The sequence below is a fragment of the Asterias amurensis genome, chromosome 3 (assembly GCF_032118995.1).
Source record: "Asterias amurensis chromosome 3, ASM3211899v1".
Classification (NCBI taxonomy): domain Eukaryota; kingdom Metazoa; phylum Echinodermata; class Asteroidea; order Forcipulatida; family Asteriidae; genus Asterias; species Asterias amurensis.
In genome coordinates this window covers 20,608,352-20,634,080 of record NC_092650.1, presented here as the reverse complement: position 1 = coordinate 20,634,080, position 25,729 = coordinate 20,608,352, and the positions used below count along the sequence as shown (strand labels likewise).

At 38.5% G+C, this 25,729-nt stretch overlaps 2 protein-coding genes across 2 annotated transcripts in view; one reads left to right on the top strand and one right to left on the bottom strand.

The window, feature by feature from the left end:
* Positions 1-255: 255 nt before the first annotated feature.
* LOC139935303 (uncharacterized) lies at positions 256-7,049 on the bottom strand. The gene is made up of 5 exons (XM_071929828.1): positions 6,762-7,049; positions 5,219-5,306; positions 4,670-4,758; positions 3,998-4,139; positions 256-2,793 (listed from the first exon to the last, which is right to left on the bottom strand). Exons 1-5 carry the CDS (start codon positions 6,795-6,797, stop codon positions 2,612-2,614), a joined length of 537 nt encoding a protein of 178 aa, XP_071785929.1. The 5' UTR covers positions 6,798-7,049; the 3' UTR covers positions 256-2,611.
* Positions 7,050-7,350: 301 nt separating this feature from the next.
* LOC139934907 (alanine aminotransferase 1-like) overlaps positions 7,351-25,729 on the top strand; it is a 30,415-nt gene continuing 12,036 nt past the window's right edge. Inside the window, exons 1-3 of the mRNA XM_071929327.1 lie at positions 7,351-8,020; positions 16,226-16,315; positions 23,644-23,752. Coding sequence (XP_071785428.1) covers positions 7,745-8,020; positions 16,226-16,315; positions 23,644-23,752 — 475 coding nt within the window. The 5' untranslated portion in view covers positions 7,351-7,744. The remainder of the gene's footprint in view (positions 8,021-16,225; positions 16,316-23,643; positions 23,753-25,729) is intronic.

Genomic DNA, 25,729 nt, shown 5'->3' with positions numbered 1-25,729 from the left:
AATGTATTATCTTTATTCATAATATCATGATTATTAATAAATAACCATTATTATTCATAGCTGGTATTTATAGACATCCAAATGGAATGCCCCGAGCAATAAAAGTGACAAGGAAAAGTTGCAATGCAAAAAAAAGAAAGATAAACAATGACAAGTAAAAATTGGACTGGGGGATGCAATTGGGGAAGTGAAGGTTCAACACAATCAAATCAACAAGGTTTACAGATACAAAACAAATACCTGAACACAAATCGCTAGTTTTTTATGTAGTTTATTAAATGAATAGACAAGCATGCATGAACATTAATTATAAAAGTTACTATATTTACACTGTACATCTTTCATTAAACTGTTAATTATAAAAGGCACTTTGCATCTTTAATCGTGTCACATGATACTATCACCTCAAGAGAATAATAAGACTTAAAGGCAGTGGACACTATTGGTAATTACTCAAAATAATTATCATCATAAAACCTTTCTTGATTACGAGTAATGGGGAGAGGTTGTTAGTATAAACATTGTGAGAAACAGCTCCCTCTGAAGTGACAAGAAGTAATTTTCAACAAATTTGATTTTGAGACATCAAGTGTAGAATTTGAGGTCTCGAAATCAAGCATCAGAAAGCACACAACTTCGTATGACAAGGGTGTTTTTTCTTTCATTATTATCTCTCAAGTTCGACGACCGATTGAGCTCAAATTTTCACAGGTTTCTTATTTTATGCATATGTTGAGAATATATGTGAAGACTAGTCTTTGACAATTACCAATAGTGTTGTCCACTGTCTTTAAAGGAACATTACCAAATTGGTAAGGAATAAAACTTGAATAAAATTTACTCAGTCTATTGATGATGATAGTAGAAAACATTCCTTGAAATATTTCTGTCTTAAATGTCACATTTGACGAGAAATAAATAAACCAACATCCCATTCGGAGTTTATCGCTCAGTGAGTGTTTTACTTTTTTATTTTGTTTAATCACAGTGTCATGCAAAAATGTGTAACTGGTTTTTCACAATTTTCTCCTGACCCAGATGGCCGATCAATCTGAAACTTCTACAGGTTGTTCAGTTTATGTATCCGGTGGATTACTAAAAAAAAAAACAATTCTGTAATGTCTCTTTTATTTGCTTCAGACTTGAGATTCTTCAAAACACCAAGTCGTTTATATTTAAACTTAACTACCCCAATTTGGAAACATAATCTACCTCGATTGTTAGAATCCTCCGAGGGTGTCAGTGGTTTCAGCAGCACATGTAGGGTAAAAATCATCTGCTTTCCTATTTACGCCCATGGGTTACTTAAAAAAACTTTTTTTTATTTTATGAGAGCCTAACATCACAAGGCCAGACATCCACTTTAAGGTGAGGGCTACACTTAACTGATTTTGGTTATTGACCCAAATAAATGCAACATCCTCTATGGCACTTTGAAAAGAAAAAGAGGAAATCAGCTGATCAGGGGTAAACATGTTTATGTGAGAGATCAAAACATCACAAGACAAGATGGCCACTTCAAGATGAGGTTACACTTATTCTTTTAGCCCTGAGCAACTTTTTAAAATAATTTTCATTTATGTAATTGGGACGCTAATCGTCCCGACTCGCAGCTAGAGCTGAATTGCGAAGGACGCGGCTACAACGTGTTTGAGAAGCAGGCATGCAAGGGCCCATTAAGCTGCTAGCCACATCAACCCATTATGACCACGGCCAAGATCGAAAGTATTTGATTTTTTCCTGAGGGAGGAAATCCGGACAGTCTGGAAAATCCTTGTGGCACAGCAGAGAACCAACGCACAACTCAACTCACATATGGCCCGGACGGGGAATCGAACCGGGGTCACCTTGGTGAGAGGCGAGCGCTTAACGCACAAGCCAACTGTGCCACCTAGGCTTACATTTATGGCCTGACAAACAAGGCTACTTCAAGGGTGTGGTGTACACTTAACAACTGATGCTGTACACTTGGCTATAGACCCAAATCAACTGTCACCAGGGGCAAGTTACCACCTACTCATGGGGCTGAAACACGGTTACCCCCTTCACAGTCTGAATGGATGTAGGCATGGGTATCATCAACTAGGAGCCTGGCTGTTAGAGCAGAAAGCAATCTTTCCCAACTTTTTGCAAAGCAAATATGGTTAAGTGCATAAGTGTCATTACTGGGATTCAGCCAACACTCTTCTGCTCTGTATGTAAAAGAACCTGGTACACTTTGTTAAGATGAGGTGTTTGCCGTGGCGATTCTGGCATGGTTGGCTGCAGATTTCTACACTGTATATGTATACCTTCTAATCTAAATGCCCTGAAAAAGGTTTCAAAGCCTGAATCAAAAACAGATCTTTGCCCAATTTCAGGGTCCTGCTTATCACCAAATTCTGCACTTTTAATATGATCTCTTCCAGCCATGGGCCCACTTTCATGGCTCTCCTTACCGACAAATTTTGCCTATTTGATTTGGACAAGATGTTCCTTTATTAAACACAAATGTAACTTTCTCCCTTCAACTTTTGTAGATTTTGCAATCTGTCACTGACTGCTGTCACACAGTCTTTTAAGTCTCTCAACAAGCAAAAATAACGTAACATCCACTCTCCGATATATTTATCTATGTGTCACCTTCCGTGAAGACATACTGTGTATTTTCCACCATGGCGTTCTTGGCGTCTGCTGGTCCATTCCACTGACTCTGAAGCTTACGGTTGATCTCACTTAAGACGACGCAGTAATTAAAGGAGTTCTCCGTGGACAGGTTGGAGTACATGTCCTCCTCTTTGTGGTCCTTGGCATCTGGGGGTGAATGCACAGAAGAAAAAGAAACAGTCAGTAAAATACAATCTTACTATTTCAAAATGAAAGAACCTAGTTAGGATACAACTATGCCAACCCACCCCTTATTTTTTTCGTGTGCAATTTGATTTCCAAAATGGCGAGCATGGAAGACAACAGACTGTATGCAATTCAGGATTGATACTTCACGAAGGCAACAAAAGCAATTGTCATTGCCTGGGTGCACTTGAAATGCTCTAGTGGAAATGTACAATTTCCTCATAGGTGCCAATTACCATAAAGAAAATGCCTCGGTGCCCTTGCCATTTCAAAAGCAAAGCAAACAGGACTAACTTAGTCGAACTATGGGCAATGATAACCCTTACGTGAACTTAAGCCAATGCTTCAGTGGAGCCGGAAGCAGTGGCCTTGCTATAACACCAAATACATGTTCTGTTGACGTGAAATCACGACTATATTCATCTCTCATCCAACCAAAATTAGATTACGGCACTACAGCATGGTACCCCAAAACCCAAGAAGAAAAACATACACTTAAAATGATTCAGTGTTCCGCAGCGAGACAGAAATGATTACCCAACTCAACTGGCACCAGCTAGAGGGGTGTCGTCTCTTTACAAGGCTCTCTATGTTTCGCATCCTACACAACCTTGTCAATATAACCTTGGAAACCCACCTCACTAAACCAACACACCCTACTAGAAGAACCTGCCACTCTCACTCATGCAACTTCAAGCCAGGACAACAATTTACGCCAACACTTTTTTCCCATGGACAATCCCACACTGGAATGGACTCCCCCACAATATCCTAGATTTAAAAGATTATAGAGCCTTCAAAACAGCGACTAAAGCGCACTTTATTTAGACATTTCCACTAGGTCATTGGTCAGGTCATAAAACTCTGATGCGATGCTGGTATCCATTTTTATCGGAGTATAATATATCCAGATCCAGAGATCCAGACATCAAACCATGAAGACATGCATGACCTTCTTTACTTTACACACAGTCTACAGCCCTTTTCAAAACCACGACTTTGGCTTTGGATTCGGCTTCAAGCTCTGTCCTGGCGCCTGAAGCCCTGAGCCCACGCACAACGCCCAACAATTGTCAAAACAACTGCGGGCACCAAGCTAGCCTGAGCCGAATCTGGAGCCACAGCCATGGATTCTTAAAAGGGCCATGGTCTACACTCAGCTGACCTGCATTTGAACTCTCCCCTTTGACCTTTGTCTTGGAGCTTTTATTCAGTGTTCCTTTCTTTCTTGGACGTCCTCTGTGTCTCTTCTTGGGACTCTTAGGGACGGAGCTAGTGCTCCCACATCGTTCAGCCTTATTGGACAACTGTAAGGAGCACAATAAGAAGTCAATATTATTTACAGAAAATGTATGTTACCATAGTAACTGAATCTAAGAGTAAATTAAGTCATGTTCAACACTTTTTGTAATAGCACAAAATAAAAAATTGTCTTAGTTTCTGAAACACACACAAAAGAGGTTACCAGTGGATGTTGGAAGACAGTAGATTATTACCGTTTGAGCAAAAAAATGATCAAGTAATTCTTTTTTTACTAATAGCATTATTTTGTCATCACTTTAGTTTTCTGAAGGTAGTGTGGTCCAATATGCTGCCAAAACCAGGAACACGAGGGCGAACCCCTTCTCTTTTCGATACGTGCACTGGGTTCAACAGCTTTACGTCCCATCCGAAGGACGAAGCATCATGGTTAAATGCCTTGCTTATGGACACAGGTGTCACAACTGGGAATCGAACCCACACTCTACTGAATAGAAACACCAGAGTTTGAGTCTGCTGCTCTTAACAGCTTGGGTATTAAACGCCACAGAGGATTGTAAATGACTGACTGACTTACCCGACGTAGCTGAGTTTCAAACTCACTGGCGCTGTAATAATCTGGCCTCTCCCTCTTCACTCTACCTGTCCTTCTGTTCTTGTTTGCTTCTATGGCAACAAACATCAAAACAAATTATTAAGATGCAAAGCTAAGCAAAGAGCATCTGTATCCTCTTTACCTCGTGTGACTGAGAAGAGAAGCCCCCACCTGTCTCTCTAGTCTCTACCAACACCTACAATTTGAAAACTTGCGGTTTGGGTATAAAAGGGGGTGTGGTTTTCTTTCCAAAATGGTTAGTTCATGTCTTTCAGTGTAAGATCAATGAAAACATGAAATCAGGAAAAATGGGCAACTGAAAAACTTTCATTGGCCCAAAAGGAAACATGAGGTTATAAGGTTGCTTATTTGAGTAATTTACATTTTGCCGTATTAAAACGACATCATTCTCTAGCAATTTCCATTTCTTAAGTTGAGTTGCTCCCTTTTGCTAGTCGTTTGTTGATTGTAAATCAGGGAAACTACCAAATGTGTTGTATTTGCCTGCAAGAGACTGGACTTGGATATTACCTGATGATGGTGGGTCTGGTTTGGCTTGGTAGACCCTTCTCTGGAAGAACTCATAGCCACAATAACAAGCCTTACACGCCACTGGTACCTGCAATCATAGATGAAGGAAATTAAAAGGTTTTTAAAAATTAATTAGGTGAAGTTTCGGATTTCACCATCTGTCTCGACAACTTTCTTTTGTATAGTGTTTGTTCTGAAAAGAACCTGTGGTTAACGACTCGACCTTCTCAAGTATGCTCTGATCGCATTCAGGAGAATGCTGGACTCTGTGGCTTGATTTTGCCCCGAGTACGTTGCACATGCACACTGCACACTTGAACCACCTTTCATTGGTTAACTTTTGATCCACTTCCATTCACAAAAGGAGGATCAATGCGCGATCATACTCAAGTGGGAACGCGACCACGATTCACATGAGCAGCTAATCGTTTTGCGGGGTCAGGATCTCGTAATTGTCGATCCCTTGAGCTGGTAGCTGGGACTGACAACACTGGAGCTGGGACTGACAACACTGAACTGGCTGCTTTAGATTTTTATTTTTTTTCCCCATGAAGCATGTGATATTTTTATGATTTCTTTTTACAACAACCATCTAAACAAATTGTAGCATGATGATTCTACATCACTAAAATATTAAGTTACTAAAACTTTAAGAAAGGGTTAGCCACACAGTGTGTGTCCCTTTCATTTTTTAAGCCTGGTTCATCTCCTTTTGAGTTTGCATGATCTAAATTTGCTTGGCTTTCATTTCTTAGTTTGAATCTTCACACCTTCCTCGGGCTTTTTAAATTTGATTTAGTACTGTTAAGTTATTTTTATACTTTTTTAGGTGTTCAGGCAACTCGGTTCGCTAGACAACTCAACCGTTCGGACCACTCGATGGTTGAGACAGCTTAACCGTTTGGCAACTCGACAGACGTTTTTTTTCAACTGTCAGACAACTCGTCTTAGGACCAAGACATGTCGACGGGAGGATGGCTGTGACGGGGGCCTCAGCATGGGTTAGGGTTGGGGTAAGGGTTCTTGTTATAGGGTGAGGGTTACTCTGGTTAGGGTAGGGTAAGGGTTAGTTGCGATAACGTAACCCTCCTCTTCACTGAAGAAGGGTTACGTTGTTGCAACTAGTTTTTAGGGTTAGGATTTACACTTTTATATCAGGAAATTCGTGTTTACAAGTCAGTAACTGAGCCTTGAGGTCAAACGTTCAACCGTCCACTTGTCTTGGCCATCTGTCGAGGTGTCTCAAAGTCGAGTTGTCTGAACCGTCGAGTTGTCTCAAGTCAAAGTCGAGGCTGTCTGAACTGTCGAGTTGTCTTAAAGTCGAGTCGAGTTGTCTGAACCGTCGAGTTGTCTGAACCGTTGAATTGTCCGAACCATTGAGTTGTCCAAACCGTTGAAGTGCCGGACGGTTGAGCTACAACAGTCTCAACATGGAGCTAAATCATGGTCTCAACCATCGGTTTGTCCAAACGGTCGAGTTGTACGACGGACGAGTTGTCTGACTCTAAAGTCTAACATCCCTCTTTCTTTTTTATGTACCAACCTGTTGGTCACAATCTGGACACTGTTTCATCACCATCGTGCAGCAAGAATTGATCCCAAAACTGCACCACACTCTTCAGGCACCCGTCCGGGGTCACACCTCTGCTGTGTTCGGAATCACACACTAGCATTGATTAATCTTGTCCATTTCCCCTGATTGTTTAACCGATGAATTATACTTAGAGTAAACAGTACATTTTTAAAGGACAGGGTCAGCTGATGATGCAGAGCTGCTAGAGTGTTTTAATCCGCGGTGTACTGTATACTGTGTGTGTGTTTTCCGGTTTGATGATTTACGTCTGACCTTGGCACGTTTCATTTTTTATAAGGGTAGGTTTTTCGACCTCCATGATTTTATATACTTCTCCTTTGAGAGTAAAAGCCTATTTGGAGCGTATGCTTTGAATAATATTTCAATTTCAACCTTGTGCTGATTGAATTGCTTTATTATACGTTGCCACATTAAAAAAAATATATAGGATTCTCAATCATTGATGTGTAATTAATTAACCAAGTTTATAACAACCCTATTTGTGTATTGGTATGGTCCAAACGTAGCCGCTTATCTAGCATAGCGCCCCCTTTCTCCGCGCACTGCCTGCAGTTTGCTGATTGTTTTGGTTCGTCCCCTCTTTAAGCAGCCACCAAACGGTAGAAATTGTGTTGTTTTGTCATGTTATGACCACTAAACTACCTCAACAAGCTAGTTCATCAGAAGTGTAGTCATCCTAGATCATATACGCTTCATTTTGGACGTGTACTCTGGCTAACTACCCACTCAAATAGCGTGTAAGAGTTGGAACTGAGCGAGAACTTTCCACGGAGTTTTATTAATTTGTCTACCAAAGGGAGCTAGTATCACGTGCGCAGTGACCCCTACCCGACGGCCATTATTCACACGGGTCGGTCAGTTCTGTGAATTTCAAAGTCATTCGATCCTGCATCCTTTAAGAATAAATCGCGCCACCACGACAAAAAAAAAAAATGCAGCGCGCCATTCATGCCAACCGGCTTGTGAGTGTTATATCACCACCGTACGGCGGCCAAGCAGCATCGCGGACTCGAACCAAATTACCGGCCTGCTGTAGACCATTTCTTGTCGGTGCAAACATGATGGCAGGCGGTATAAATGGATGCCAGCCGCCGAGGCGAAAAGTGCTTACGTTAGCCACTATGAATCCCCACATCAAGGTGATGGAATACGCCGTGAGAGGACCGATTGTGGCCAGGGCGACGGAGTTGGAAAAGGAACTCGAACAGGCATGTGTGCTTAATTTGTTACATTTTTCACCCCATTGCGTGTGTGTGTGTGCATACTTCATTTTAACACCGATAAGTGATACCCATCAAACTCCCCATGGGCCATGTTTTATTATTGCATACCATACCCATGCAACTACATTCAGTAATAAACTAAATAAGCTGGTGTGATGTGTCTTTAGACATTTTTTTGCCGGCTCATTAATACACTTTTTATACAGATACAGAAATAAATGATAATTAATATCTATATCTATCTCGTGATAAGCTGTCACTGTTGTGTGTAGGTAGACAGTGTAATTTAATAACTGGGTGTAAATAATTTAATTATCACAAGTTATCACAGCCAAGTACTAGAGCATGAAGAGTGTGCAAACTAACTACGATAAAATTGTTTCTTGCTCATAATTTTTAAATTGTTGTGGGACACATCCGTTTACAAAAAAGTTAGTAATACCATTACGTAATAATAGTATAGTACTGCACATTTTTTAAAAACAAAAATATACTAAAACAAAGTCTAACTCTAAGTTGTATTTAGTTACCATATGGAGAAAAACCAAACTAGTTGACATGACACAAATGAATTAATTAAGTGAGATCAGAATTCAAAACGGATAACTTTCCGTATGGCGCCACCACTTTTTCACTCATTTTTACAAAAAGGGATATATCAATCAGGTAAATTAGATACTATATTATTTTATTTCGAATGAAAAAGTGGTGGCGCCATACGGAAACTTTTCCTTCAAAACAATATTACAAATTAAGCTTTGCAATAAACAGAGCTTCATCAAATCATGTTTTAAACTTGGAAAAATTGTTTTGACTTTTTTTTTCCAAGATTGGTACACCCGGGTACATTCATTTCAAAATGTTTAATGAGAAAGTTAACGGGGTTGCCTGTACTTTTTTGTGACTGGCCAGCAGAAGTCCTCCAGTTTTTCACTGTAGAGTAGTATTGACCCCTTGCCTGCGCGTCACACGCGGAGACTGGTGGCACGCTCACCATGTTGGTGGTCAATAGGTTTACGTGTAAACGCCGCGTCGCCTAAAATGCGCACTTCACTGAATAACCATGGAATAACACACGTTGACACTGACCACCAAAATGGCGCATCCAAGATTATTCTGATGATGACGTCAGGTGAAATGGGTCAATACAAATTGCTTCGAGCTATCACGGATCCCTAGGTGATGTCCGTAGCGTTCTTTTTTCCCGAGGCGCAGCCAATGGAAAATGGAACGGTCTGGTCCGGGGATCACAGAGGGAGTCGGAGTTTTAACCGTAGATTGAGTACAAGCAGTCAATATTTGTAACACACCAACAGAATAACACACCCAACAGACTATTATTCATCCTCGAAATTGTAATATTTGTAATGTTTCAGATACACAGATGCACAATTGGTTGGGTTGAACTTCAGCATGTATCGATGATTGATGTATCAAATCCCTGACAACAATTGACAAACAATCATCCATATACAATAAAAATAACAAACAGTTTTTATAAAGCGCCTTATATACAGTAACATGTCAACGAGCACTACATGAGTGCCCTGATCATTTTGGCCAATAACATTCCTGTAATCTTTATCTGTTCCCTGGAGAGTATACAGCCCAGGTTAAGGGGTGGGGTTGCCATGGCACTCCAAAAGGCTTTTTGAAACACAATATATCAACCTTTAGCTTTACCCTGACAGTCACCCATTTATACCCCTGGGTGAAGAGAAGCAATCAGCTATGATATTTGTCCTACTTTTCCTTTGGAAAAAATCTGAAACGTTGTGATTAAATAGCCTGAAATGTATATTTAACTAAAGAGTCCTTGTACTCGATAAAATATTCATACTTTTTGCCCAAGGACCCTGGTCCCAATATCATGCCTGAAGCAATAAAAGTGAAGTGTCTTTCTCAAGGACACTAAGTGTCATGACTGGGATTTGAACCCACTCCCCCATTGACTAAACCACCAGATGTTGAATTCGATGCTCTGAACTGATGCAAGCATTATTTTTTGAATCTAGAGTAGAATAAATAAGCGGTGGAACTTTCCATTATTTAAGCATGAACATACTATGAAGTGGCCTTAAATTAAATGCAACAATATTATTGTGTGTTATAATAGATGATAAATTTGCATCGGGGATGAAGAATATTAATTTTGGTTTTTACCCATACACCGATGTGTGTTAGCACTGTATACTCAGTACTTTCCCGAGTCCTGTGAAAAAATATCACAGGCATGTTACTCGGGTGGGATTCGAACCCACGACCCCCGCAATTCTAGAGCAGTGTCTTACCAACTAGACTACCGAGGTTGCCCGGCAGCTAGAGGCAGTTCGACTCCTATGTTTTGGCAGTGGGTACCGCAACGATATAATAGATGTTAAATTTATTGTGTGTTATCTATTCTTTTGTTGCTTTCAAAAGTTTTCTTAACAATTTTTTTGTTTTGTTTTTCGATGAACAAGGAAGTCTAGCCGGTTGATTGAAAATTTCTTAAGTTTAAGATTCTATGAATTGTAGCAGTCATAATTATGGAGTTTAATCTCTTGAGGATCAACTTGAAACTGAAAGCTTCTTGCCAGTTTGACCAATGATGTTCTTTGATTTATGAAACAGCTATCTTGATAAACCAGGGTTAATCACAAATACAACCTACTCCTTTATTTGGCCCAGACTTGTAAACTAATTAGATGTTTGACATGAGATCAGGCACATTATCACAGTCAAGAGTCAGTTTAATATTTTGAGTTACATACACATATGCACCGTGTTAGATGCACGAGTAACAACAGATAACCATTGCTTTGGTGCCCTTGAAATGCTTTTAGAAATTTTCAATTTCCTCGTAGTCATAGGGTGCCCTTTTCCAAGGAGAAAATGCCTTGGTGCCCTTGTCCTTTCAAAAACGACTCATACAATGTAGACCTGAATTTAAAGGAACACGTTGTTTTGGATCGGTCGAGTTGGTCTTTAAAAAGCGTTTATTATAAAATTCATATGGGTAGAAAGATGTTTAAAAAGTAGAATACAATGATCCACACACATTTGCCTCGAAATTGTGTGGTATTCCTTTTACTTTGCGAACTAACACGGTTTGCCATTTATGGGAGTAAAAAATTTGACTGCCATAAATGGCCGACTGTGTTTGTCAATAAGGTAAAAGGAAAACCACGCAATTTCAAGTGATACTTGTGTGGATCATTATAATCATTCTACTTTTAAAACATCTTTCTAATCAATGCATTCTATTACAAACGATTACATATATGCTTTTCAAAGACCAACTCGACCGATTCAAGGCAAGGTGTTTCTTTAATCCTTTGTCAAGGGTTTCCCCATAACTTTTTCAGTGACTTCATTACACTAGTCCGCCAGCTGTTTTTCTCTAGCCCACACTGTAAATTAAGCTTAAAAAATTATGCTTTTTTAACACTGAACAGGGTAGCCAGCCAAACCAGTGAAGTGTGACTGGCTCAAAATGTTAACTGAACCGGAATTTTATTCACAAGACCACAGTCAAGTGGAGAACAAACTTCCTGACCCAGTTTCAAGCCCGGTTTATACTTCCTGCGAATGTGAATGCGATCACATGTTGACGTCACAAATTCGCAACGAAAACTTCGCATGGCTTGAAATGTGTTCCACTCTCTTGTGAATATCGCAGCAAAAATATAATTGTGGCGACAAATTCAAGTCAAATTTACATCAAATTCCCAGGAAGTATGAATCTGGCTTTACATGCAATGTTACACTGTAATTGGTTATTTTTGAAGGTCTAAATTGCATTTGTATAATTCTGTGTATTTTAAACTTTACTTAATTACTCAAAGGAATTGAAATGTTATTATTTATCAAAGTCAACATTTTAACATAATTTGTGTCTGTTAAAGATGTTACACTGTTGGGTATTATTCAATTGAAAAAAAAAACACTTGACTGCCGGATTTGTTTGGTCTTGAATTTACTGGTCTGATGTTAAAATCACTGGCCTTGGGCCTGCGCTCTTAGTGTTAAAGTTGAGCACTATGACCCATATGCACAGCACGGGACACACCCTCCAAACAATACGCGTCTAGTCTACCATCATTATTATTATAGAAATATGTCACGGTACTCAGTCAAAAGAGACTATCATTGAATTGAACTGGTAAACTGCTCCCCTTTAAGTGGTCACTGAGATTTGGTTGATGATTAGTAGACCAATTCCGTGAACTAAGGCATAAAACCTTGACCCAAAGTGGTTTATGAAAAAATTAATTAATCATAAATGTCCCAGCCGGACATACTGCCCACTCACTACTGGGAATTAGAGTGACGTACTTACTGTGGTGAGTGAACTTGGTTTTGTGTTTGTTCCTAGTGACCCACCCAGCAGACTCAAAACAACCTGACAACGACATAAACGGCACCTACATAAATTATAAAATATGGCACCCAAATGGCACTTTATAAGGTTCTGTCTTTTGGAAAGGTGTCTATCAGACTGACTGACTCAAAGTCATCTCTTGTTTTTCCTAAAAATATTACACTGAGTGTTGTTTTATTATTCAATTGAAAAACACAAAGATTACCGGCTGGACTTGTCCAGTCATGAGTTTACTGGCCCCACACTAAAACCACCAACCCTCGGGCAGCCTGAAAAATGTAAAGCCCTGCGGCCTGCTCTCAACTGTTTAAAGACACTGGACATTATTGGTAATTGTCAAAGACCAATCTTCTCACTTGGTGTATCTCAACATATGCATAAAATAACAAACCAACCGGTGAACATTTGAGCTCGATTGGTCGTCGGATTGGCGAAATAATTATGACAGAAAAAACACCCTTGTCACACAAAGTTGTGTGCTTTCAGATGCTTGACTTGGAGACCTCAAAAAAATTATAAACTTGAGGTCTCGAAATCAAATTCGTGGAAAATTACTTCTTTCTCGAAAACTACACTGTACGTCACTTCAGAGAGAGCCGTTTCTCACAATGTTTTATACTATCAATCTCTCCCCATTACTCGTTACCTAGTGAGGTTTTATGCTGATAATTATTTTGAGTAATTACCAATAGTGTCCACTGCCTTTAAAGGCAGTGGACACTATTGGTCATTGTCAAAGACTAGTCTTCACAGTTAGTGTATCTCAACATATGCTTAAAATAACAAACCTGTGAAAATTTGAGCTCAATCGGTCATCGAATTTGCGAGATAATAACGAAAGAAAAAATACCCTTGTCACACGAAGTTGTGTGCGTTTAGATAGTTGATTTCGAGACCTCAAGTTCTAAACTTGAGGTCTCGAAATCAAAGTCGTGGAAAATTACTTCTTTTTCAAAAACTATGGCACTTCAGAGGGAGCCATTTCTCACAATGTTTTATACCATCAACTTCTCCCCATTACTCGTCACCAAGAAAGGTTTTACGCTAATAATTATTTTGAGTAATTACCAATAGTGTCCACTGCCTTTAAGTCCAGTGGCCTGCTCTAGACTGTTTAAAAAAATAAATTCAATAAATTAAAATCCAAACCGTGGTACACGCATGCATGCAATTGCATAGTTTAGTAGATAATATATCAGTTATTGTATGACTGTAGTTACGATGCACATTTGTGCCACTATCACAACCCATGCGACTAAATGGTTGGTCAACTTGCAGGAAAATTTTTACCAAGCATGCAAGAGAATGTTAATTAAGAAAAGATGCTCAATAAATTTGTTGAAAAGGAAAATGTTTTTGCGTTGAAAACTTAAGTGTTGACATTTTAGTTTTGCTACCTGGTCGTATTAGCCAACGTCTAGCAGTAGAGTTAATGTCTGACTCTGATATTGGAACGGTAGTCGTCCATATTAGTGTGGGTTTTATTATGATTTGTCTCCATATTGCCATGGCCTCCATATTGTAATGCTAATTCCATGATTATACTTTTAGTCTAGACTGATAAATTAATATGTTTTCCTAGCTGAATTTTGTGCAGAGTGAGCTTATAAATAATAGTGGTTACGGTGCTCTACAAACAGTATACGTGTAAAGTGATTGCTCTCATGCGTCCATCACTTATGTCCCTTGTGAACAGTGGATTTAAAGGCAGTGGACACTATTGGTAATTACTCAAAATAGTTATTAGCATAAAACCTTTCTTGGTAACGAGTAATGGGGAGAGGTTGATAGTATAAAACATTGTGAGAAACGGCTCCCTCTGAAGTGACGTAGTTTTCAAGAACGAAGTAATTTTCCACGAATATGAGGTCTCAAAATCGAGCATCTGAAAGCACACAACTCTGTGTGACAAGGGTGCTTTGTTTCTTTCATTATTATCTCGCAACTTCGACGACTAATTGAGCTCAAATTTTCACAGGTTTGTTATCTGATGCGTATAATATGTTGAGATACACCAAGTGACGAGACTGGTCTTTGACAATTACCAATGATGTCCATTGCTTTAAATGATCATGGGACACATGGATGGGGGCAGACTGTGTGTATATTGCTAAATTATACATTTACTTTGTCAGATGCAAGACATTAAGCAGAAACTATTGTAAAAATTTAATTTCCAATTGTTCAATGCAAACTTCTGTATTGGTGCAAAAAGGTACGCAAACAGAAAGTGTAAAGTTAAAAATGGAAGCGTACGTTTGCTAAATATTCAGCTCTTAAAATTAATGGCTGTAAAAACTTTCTTGTATTGGTTAGAAGTGGATTAGGCGGTAGGCCGTAGCTAGATAAAAACTTTATTAACCCTCAGGAGGGAAACTAAAAAAGCCTTTACAAAGAACGGTATGAAACAACACAGATGATCAGTACTGACAGTAATAAAAATGCAAAATGATACAACTTTTAAAAAACGAGCCCTCTCTATAGTAGATGACCAGTTTCACCCAGCACATTCCCTCTTTCAGCCCATGCCGTCTAAGAATCGTTTCCGTTCAATTAAATCTGGATCAAACCGTACTTTGCAGAGTTTTTATCCCACAGCTGTTCGTGTTCTAAATGACAGGTTTTAATCATGAATGTCTATTTCTGGTTTTAATTCTATCGTACTATTTTTATCTTTCGTATTTCGCCTGTATATTGTAATACTTTTCAGAGTTGTTTATATTATATTTCCATGCATTTTTGTAAATGGTTAATTTTTAGTGTATTTGTATATAACATAATATTTTTAGACACGCAAAACCAAAACGAATTTCACTGTACTATTATTTGTTTTTTACAAGTGACAATAAAACATTATTCTATTCTATTCTATTTAAAAAGTACAGTGCTCAGACCAACTTGTTCCGTTTTGTGTTTAATACTGGCCCAACTCATAGGCCTACATGATACGTACATACATGGATAGCCTGTGGTCTTGTGTTCATTTTGACCCCTTTAAGATCTTGTGTTCATTCTGGAAATTGCACATTGGATCAAAGTTTATTTTACAACTAATTTAACAGTGATAACAAAAATTACTGAACTGGTTATATTCAAAATCTGCCAATCCATGTTGGCATCAGTGGCATACGCTTGGGGGGGGGGAACTGTTTTTGGCACCGTGCCTCACCCTAGTTCTTGTGCGTTTGATCCATGACCCCTTAGTTTTAAAAAGCCAAATATTTCTCTTTTAACTTTCAAATTGAAAATAATCCTTTAAAGTATGTTTTTGTAAAACATTTGGCTGCAGAACTTTTTAAATTGTGATTTTATCCTCCTAATATATTTACTGGACTCGTGTCAGTGTTTCAGTGGGTATATTCAGCTCTGCTTTAATGCATTTTGTACCCAGGTTGAATATTTGAGCCAGATTAAAACCAAATATCTTTCTGATGTTGAACAGGTGAAAACTTTTGCCAGCTGATTTCCTCTTTTTCTTTTCAAAACAGTGTCATAGAAAACTGAAACACACTGTACAAAAGTTAAGTGTGATCGGCCTTTTCCTCTTTTATTAGAAAGTTGCATAAACTGATTTAATAAGTAGGCCCTATTCAATACTCCTAGATTCTTCAATCCTTTATTAATGTAGATTCTGTTGACGATTTATTTTGCATTCAAAGACGTTGGCAGGTGTATTTTGAGCTCTGCATACTTTGTACCCTGAAAATTTGAGTCGTAGTCTAGTGAAACAAAATAACTTTCAGATTTTGAATTGGTAGGCTTCAATAATCCTCTTTTTCAATCCTTTACTAATGTAGATTCTTATGACATTTTTTGTTTGCATACAGGGTGCTATCAAACCATTTAAAGACATCGTCAAGTGTAACATCGGAGATGCACATGCCATGGGCCAGAAACCTTTGACCTTCCTCAGACAGGTAAGTTAATGATGTAGTTCATCATACATGTACATGTAGTTAATAATCTTTAATGGTCCTGGATTTTATTTGTAATCAAAATTGTGAAAAGGGACTAAAATCACAATGATCACTCAGTTTTATCATCTTAAATGTTTCGTTTGAAGAAAACTAAGAGAAGATTTTTATATATATTTTTTATATAAATGTAAGTCGCCAGACACACCAGGCCTGAAGGCCACTTCAAGGTGTGGGCTACAACTTTTTTGTACAGAGGTTGTTGCCACCTACTCCTAGGGCTGAAACAGGGTTACCCCTTTTACAGTCCATGCCGATGTAGGCTTGGGTATCATCAATCCGAAGCCTAGCCTGTACAGCAGAAAGCACTACCTCCCCAACTTTATGTAGCAAGTGTCACCACCTGGACTCGAACCCACACTCTGCTGATCAAACACTTGGGGCCAATTTCATAGAGCTGTTTAAGCAAAGAAATTGGTTAAGCACAGAAATAGCTTGCGTATTTTACACATGTTACAGGCCAAAATTTCATGCCATATTCTTTGCTTGTGACTGGTGTTTAGCTGTTGTTTACTTGGCATAACAAGTAGTGGAGTCTTGGCCGGAAATCCGATTTTACAAAGCATAGATATTTTTGCTTAAGCAGAATTTTGTGCTTAAGCAGGTCTATGAAATTGGGCCCAGAGCTTGAATCCGGTGTTCTTAACCGCTCTGCCGGCCACGACACGACCTTCTGTTTTATGGATGATACTCGGCAGGATTCAACCATATGTGGGAGACTCAAAATCAACATTTCAACATCATTATTTTGAGATTAGGATGTTCAGTTGAGCATACTGGCCTGACACTGAACTCCGTGTTTTGGGACCAGTAGTGGTCCAGTGTACAATTCTGTTCATTTAGACCCCGTTCCCACTGGATCCACAAATGCGATGATCAAGATCCCGTAACAAGATAAGTTACAGGCGTGAAATCGCTTTGTATATTTTCGTTAATGGTTGAACGGATGCTTTTTAACCTTTCTAGAAGTCAGATCCTCGTTGCCATGCGTTGCTATGAACTGTTTCAGTACGTGATGGGATGTGACGTCTGCGCAAAACAGTGTCAACAAAATGATGCATTCTCCAATTACCATTCGATATCTTGTGTAAAACGCTTACTTGTTTACTCTGCAATATGTATCAAAGGGAAAAGTCAGTGATAGCAGTCTATGTCTGCTGCTGTAGAGAAAAATAAACAAAAGCCAAACAGCAGACCTACCTGAGTGATACTTTGTTCCTTCAGCAATTTGTCCTTGCATGATAGTAAAAGGCACCTCTACATGTACTACATGTATGTAGGGAGATATATGTAGAAAAGCATACTGGAATGGGGGCACCAAGGCAGTGACCATGACCTTGAGGGCAAATGTCCTTTAATTTTTTAGCGACTAGCCAGCCGGGCCAGTTTGGTTGTCATTTTCACTAGCACAGCCTTTATGTAACCCACATGTGGTAGAAATTGAATGATCATAATGCTTTTCAACACCGAACTGGCCAGTGTGACCAAGAAAGTGTGACTGGTCCTCGGGTCTTGTTTTTGCCGCCATGATGTATCAAGGCCGAAATTGTTGTGGGGACGTTTTTAGGGTCGCATGAAAACAAAGAAATTTTATTTCACTATCATTAGTCTGCAAGTGACCATAATACAGCAAAAGCACAGGGCACCACAGCAAATGCACAGGGCACCACAGCAAATGCACAGGGCAATACACAGGGCACCACAGCAAATGCACAGGGCACCATGGCAATTGCTGTGGGTGCTGGGGTTACTGATCAAGGTTGTCGCTTAAAATCAATTCAATTCAACTAAAGTGGCACGATTCCAAGGAGTGCCACACTTCAGAATTCTGCCAAGTGGACCAATATCCAAATCTCATTGTGAGAGATACCTATTTACACAATACACTGTCTATGCTCTTATTTATTGTAGGTGACACACATTTAAAGTGTTTGTGTACTGGTAAAAAAATATGTAAAAAGACATTTGGCACTTTGAACCTTAGACCCTTGTTGTTCATCCATACTACCCTGGAAGGTCCTCAAGTAGGTTTAAAAAGTTTTTTCTTCTTTTCTGGGCGCTAATATATTTAAGTTAACCCCCCTGACAAACTTTTGTTGAAAGTCAAAGTCAAAATAAATAGGCCTACAACAAAATGTAGCATTTGAAAACCCCGTTAATAAATATTTTTTGATTATTTTGATTGCTGCAATCTTAATAAGCCTACAGTACTATGAACGTGCTCTGATTACATTATTTTCACTAGAAACCTATATTGGATTTTTATGTGGATATCACTTAAAGACAGTAGACACTATTGGTAATTGTCAAAGACTAGTCTTCACAGTTGGTGTATCTCAACATATGCATACAATAACAAACCTGTGAAAATTTGAGCTCAATCGGTCGTTGAAGTTGCGAGATAATAATGAAAGAAAAAAACACCCTTGTCTCACTGCTTTCTGATGCTTGATTTTGAGACCTCAAAATCTTGAGATCTCGAAATCAAATTCGTGGAAAATTACTTCTTTCTCAAAAACTACGTCACTTCAGAGGTAGCCGTTTCTCACAGTGTTTTATACTATCAACCCCTCCCCATTACTCGTAATCAAGAATAGGTTTTATGATGATAATTATTTCGAGTAATTACCAATAGTGTCCACTGCCTTTAAAAGGTAATCCCCTGGCTGCCGCTTGCTCCCCAAGTTGTATCGTTAACTTGGGTGTGATCCCCGGCTATATGGCAGCAGTCAACTGTTGTGACTGGCTCTCCAAATAATGGGGAGCCATGCAGTCGAAACAGTATTTACAAATTTATTGACAATAATAAGGGAGAACGCTATGTGTAGATAGCTCAAATGGTTGGGTGCCTGCACGTTAACTTGGAGGTTGTTGGTTCAAATCATTTTTTTTTTAAATACTGTTGAATGCTTTGTTTTGATTAAAATAGTAGAAGGTCGCCTTTTTTTGGCGACTGAGATATAGGCCTAAATTGACTTAGAAAAATTCCAAAAATTTATACATTTAAGGTGACAACCTACATGTAGTTTTATTTAGTCCAAAATGTTTTATGTAAAGTAATGTGTGTATTTGTTTCTGCATTCTACAATGTGGAACTAGTGTAGTAAACATGTGCACAGATGCAGATTCCGTCAGTAACTTTCCCACGTACATGTACAGTACGTGTATGCAGACCGTTGTAGGATTGCGTCAGTGATTTGGTGCTATGCAGGATGATGTTTACCAATTATTGATCGCAGTAACGGTCAACTACACAGCTGCTGACGTGGGTACCGTTGATTATTCATCAGATGATGTCATTGCATCCTTATTAAGTAAAATAAATACAGAAACGGTACATGTAGGCACAGGCTTGATACTTCACAGAGGCACAGGTTCAAAGGTGATTGCCTCCATATGGCAGGCATGAACCTTTTCCTCAGATCAGCTGATTTTCTCCTTTTTTTATTCTCACTTTTGTCATTCAGAATTGAAAAACACTTTACAAAATCATTGACATTTTGTAATTTCCTTTTTTTGTTGGTAAAGTGCATGCCTGGTATGGTCATTGCCTTGGTGCACTTGAAGTTCTCTCCCAGTATAATTTTATAATTTCCTCATCACTAGGGTGCCCTTTACCAAGAACCAAATGCCTTGGTGCCCTTGCCCTTTCAAAAACGAATCATACAGGCCTGTATTCATACTCGGCACATAATGCATGATTTTTGTCCTACATGTATCTTATATGAAGCCACTGTTAGTTTGATTTCCGATTGGTTTAGGCCTTAAAAAATCTGATTTTTTTAAATTAAATTTCCTAAAATATTTATTACCTTCTACACTATGTGTGCATGTATGCCAGCCAAATACAACATTCCTACCCCCCCCCCCCCCCAAGGACCAAATACAGGGCTGTATGCTTCATTTTTGAAAGGACAAGGACACCAAGGCATTTTCTTCTTGGTAAAGGGCACCCTTGATGAAATTGCAAGTTTGTACAGGAGCATTTCAAGGGCACCAAGGCAATGACCAGGGGACACAGAAAGGCAATCGCCTTCGTTGCCTCCGTGAAGTATCAGGCCTGCAAATATCATGCCAGTACAAGACTTGTAAACAAAAACCACAGTTTGGTTACAATGTCAGCAAACGATTTTGCCGGGCTGTTTTCCCTGGCAGCAGTTGCTTTAATATTTCATGGTTTCCGGTTGTACTACCAGCACAAATTTATGCAGTGACGGTTTTTCTTCTTCTTCCGATTTTTGTTACATGCAGGTCTTATCTACAAGTTGGCTTACATTTATTTTAAGCTTTTCTAGTTTTGCTGAATGGATTAACATCTGCCAAATTTAAAGAAGTATTTTTTTTTGAGTGAATGAATTGTTTGTAAGGATTTTGTTTCTTGTGTCAACCAAGGTTTTAGCCAAGATTTGGTAAAGGGGTATCCAAATTTGCAGGAAGTTTTAAAACTGTGTCCAAAGTGTTTACTTGTGTACATAATTTACATGTAAATGACAGATAAATCAGGGTGTCCAAAAGACACCCAGACAAACCATCTGGCTAACACAGATGTTGTCAACTGATTCATTTACTTGATCATAATTTATGCACTGCCACAACAAATTATGTGCAGCAACTATTGAAAATTGTTTAGGCATCATGATAGTCTTCCTACTTTTAACCTGATATCTGATTTGTTTAGCCTTGGGGAAAATCAGAAAAATTTATGAAATGTGAATGAAAGCCTGAAATGTCTATTAAAGTCTACACTGTGTGCAAATGTAGGTCAACCCTTGTAATGTACTTGATAGAATACTCCTACTATTTTCCAAGGACCCAATATCATGCCTGTATTGTGCATTCTGAGCAAGCTATCTGTGTCTTTCAGAGTTGAAACCAACAGTTCTTTTCAGAACCACCCCAACTCATCAGGGCCCAATTTCATAGAGCTGCTAAGCACAAATATTTGCTTAGCATGAGATTTCTTCCTTGATAAAAACAGGATTACCAACCAAATTTTAACGTGATTTTCAGGATTTTAACGTGATCCTGCATTGTGCATTCTGAGCAAGCTATCTGTGTCTTTCAGAGTTGAAACCAACAGTTCTTTTCAGAACCACCCCAACTCATCAGGGCCCAATTTCATAGAGCTGCTAAGCACAAATATTTGCTTAGCATGAGATTTCTTCCTTGATAAAAACAGGATTACCAACCAAATTTTAACGTGATTTTCAGGATTTTAACGTGATCCTGCATTGTGCATTCTGAGCAAGCTATCTGTGTCTTTCAGAGTTGAAACCAACAGTTCTTTTCAGAACCACCCCAACTCATCAGGGCCCAATTTCATAGAGCTGCTAAGCACAAATATTTGCTTAGCATGAGATTTCTTCCTTGATAAAAACAGGATTACCAACCGAATTTTAACGTGATTTTCAGGATGAGCAAACAACAGCTGAATACCAGTAACAAGGAATATGCAAAAAATTGAAATTTGGTTGGTATTCCTGTTTTTATCAAGGAAGAAATTTCATGCTTAGCAAATTGTTGTGCTTAGCAGCTCTATGAAATGGGGCCCAGATATAGTCATTACATGGTGTTACCGCAAACCATTCTATATTGTATAATTTCCACCAAGCAAAGTTTCAAATCCTACTTATCTGTGTCTCATTAAAAATCAGCGAATCAAACTGAAACATGAAAACAATGTCAGCATGTTTTGCAAAGCAAGATTTGTGATTTCTGTTGTAACTGTACATTTGTTATACTTAAATCAAATTGTTCTTGATAATCTGTGAACATTTGTTTACAACTTGCTGTCTTTTGTGGTTTGGGGATTTAAGGCAAGCTTTCAGTAAGTACTTGACCAGCCAAGCAAAGAAATGTCTACAGTGAGCTGAATGCCATTGTGTTGATGTTCCCTTCCATAGATTACATGTCCGGGATGCCTCAATTGGAATGGTTTTGTGGGACGGGAAGTTGATGGTATTCCTGGAAATACCATCAACCAATGTTAAGGGAAAAACCAAGGGAAGATCCTTTTGAAGGGAAGATCCTTTTGCTCTGCATTGTTATCATTACTTGTAGCCAAGTAATGGGTTTAAGGAATTGTAAACCCCACACCACAGGTAGCTAAAAACATTCATCTTGAATATTAAGAGTTATTCATAAATACCCCAGAGAGTTTCGCTATTCCTATTTGTAGAGAGCAGTCAGCTCATGTACGCCTACTAAACTTACGCGGAACGCAATTGATAGCTATTAGTAAACATCGCATAATGTGTGTGTACATGTGCCTATTCACACCATACAGCACATATAACATTTTCTCAAAAGATTTCTTTGCAAAAGATTTTGAAAATTTGCAAAGTTCGCCAAATCGCAAAAAACAAGTGGCAGATTGTCTAAAATTGTGAAGCTGTTTCACCTTTTAACAAAAGGGCATTTATGAATGGGAGTAAAAGAGTTTAAAACCTTGCAGGGTCGTTCGGCTCAGCAGCCGATTTCACGAAACTTTACGCAACTGCGTATGTCTATTTGTGCAACGTTTATGGCGTAAGTTACGCCATAAATGTTGCGAAAGTGGACTTATGCAGTTGCGTTAAGTAACAAAAGTTGCATGGCAGGCATTTTATCTGGCAATAAGCAAGTTTTAGTTGAAAATACTTTTTGTTCATCATTGACACAACGATTCTCAAATATACACAAATAACTTTTAGATAACTGCTACATCAGTGGTTTTCAAGCTTTTTGTTCTTAAAGCCATTATACACTTTCGGAACAGAAAAAAAAATAAAAGTTCACAGATTTACAAATTACTTACAGGGTTTACAGAAGGTAAATGAAATATTATTCCATGAAATGCTTTACTTTTTGAGAAAACATTGAAACAATTATCAATTCTCGACATCGAGTATTGTGGATTCATAGTAAACACATGTCATGACACGGCGAAACATGCAAAAACAAGAGTGGGTTTTCCCGTTATTTTCTCCCGACTCCGATGACCGATTGAGCCTAAATTTTCACAGGTTTGTTATTTTATCACGAGAGAATAGTGAAAAACCGATTACAAATTTTGCATTGCATCGGTGCTAAAAAAAAAATGAATAAAACGCTCACTGAGCAATAAACAGACAGAAATATTTCAAGGGATGTTTTCAACTATCATCATTAGACCGTGTAAGTTTTATGTAAATCTGTGATCTTCACGATTTTTGTTTCTTACCAATTCTGTAACGTTCCTTTAACAAAAAAAGTTTGTTGACAATTTTTGTTTCAATTTTCTTTTTGCTTAGGTGGTTGCCCTTTGTACATATCCCAAACTACTTGAAGATAAGAACTTCCCTGAAGATGCCAAAGAGAGAGCCAGACGAATCCTTCATTCTTGCAAAGGAGGAAGTATAGGTACGCTGTGTGTAAGAAGTATTTAAAATGCCTTCCCTGGTTGGTTCAATGGTTTCTTTCTCTGCCTTTCACCTCTGTGGACCCCAGTTCAAATCCCACCCTAGACTGGACCCTTGCAAAAGTTATTTGGATGTTCGGTCCCAAGGACTGGTGGTTTTAGTGTTGGGCCAGTAAACTTAAGACAGGACAAGTCTGCAGCCGATTTCACGAAACGCTGGGATTAATCCTATCTCAAGTTAGATCGAGTAACCCGTCCTAACTTAGGATGGGTTAAATGCGTCCTAACGTCTTCGGATACGGAACTGAACTCGTCCTTAGTCCTTTGAAAGATTAATCCTAAGTTTGGAAGAGTTTGGTGAAATCAACGGCAGGTGGTCTCACTCTCGACACAGTGTTGAATTTGTTAGTTTTTTTCATATTTGTAGCATTGTTCTGCTGCCTGATCAAATTTCATAGAGCTGATTTAAAAGTAGAAAATATTGCTTTCAAGGCACAATTCTGCTATATAAGCAGATATGAGCAGGATACCAGTCACAAATTGTACTATGTAACATAGTGTTTTGGCCGGTACATGCAACCTTAGGGCCTTGTCACACGAGGCAACATTTTCAGACAACGTGGAGGTAACCATTTGCAGTGCATGCTAGCGCCACAGGATCACTTTGGTGGGGCACAAGTCTTTTTTCAAACATTGTCTTGCGATCAACAAGAAAAATATGTGAACATTGAAATGTGAATGCCTTGCCTTCTTGGAGATTGCTTGGAACTGGTTTCTTGTAAATTACCTTGTGTGACGTGGCCCTTACTCTAGTAAGCATAATTTTGTTGTGCTTAGTTGCTTTTTGTGATAAGCATAATTTTGTTGTGCTTAGTTGCTTTTTGTGATAAGCATAATTTTGTTATGCTTAGTTGCTTTTTGTGATAAGCATAATTTTGTTGTGCTTGGCTGCTTTTTGTGATTTTAGAAGCAGCTTTATGAAATTTTGGCCCGGTTGTCAAGGTTGAGAAATTTGTCAGAAACTTAGCAAGCAGCAATGCTGATGGTAGGCCTTTTACCTGGCGTTCCACGCGCTGGGAAAAAATCCAGACAGGGCCCCTATCAAAAGCTCTTGTTCTTTGGACCCGCTGTCAGTGATATTGACTGTTGGAACCAGGCTCGGCATTATCTTGAGTGTCTATTAGGTCGTCTTGGTAATTGCATTGTATGTTACGACATAGAGTTTGTTAACATGTGAAGCGATAACAATAAGGGTCATGACATCTGTATCTAAAATAAACAGATAGATTGGAATCTGTGGTGGTTTAAACCAACCAGTACAAGTTTTAACCTTTGTATTATATTACAAATTTTTATAAAATGTTTACCTGCGAAGAGGGGAGTTTTTGTATTTATTTTTTTATTAGATTTTTTTTTTAAAATACTTCTTCACTGGAACAACATTACAAGAGAATAATAAAGGGGAATAATAAGATACCAACCTTCAAAATAATATAGGCATCAAAGTTGCATGATATTATTGGGGAAAAAAACACCCTTGTCTAGCAACTTTCAGGTGTGCTTGGAGGTTTGAAGACTTTATTATTTGAGTGAGAATTTTTTCTTTCTCAAGACTATGCTACTTCAGAGGGAGCTGTTTCTCACAATAATTTTATACTTCATCAACAGCTCTCGATTGCTCGTTTTCAATTCAATTAAAAAAACTTTAATCATCCTTTGCAGGCATTTACAACAGTAGACCAGCTCCATATAAAGTTATTAAGAGAATTATACAACATACAATACTTTAAAAACATAAAGATTACTTGACAAAGTGAAAAGGCAGATATGTACAAATGGTTGAAACCACAGTAATTATATACAAGTAAGTTTCTATGCTAACAATTATTTTGAGTTCATGTAATTACCAATAGACCCTATGCACCTCGGACAGCGCACATACTCGGCATCTCCTGTCCGCTATTTTGGGTGTCAAAAAC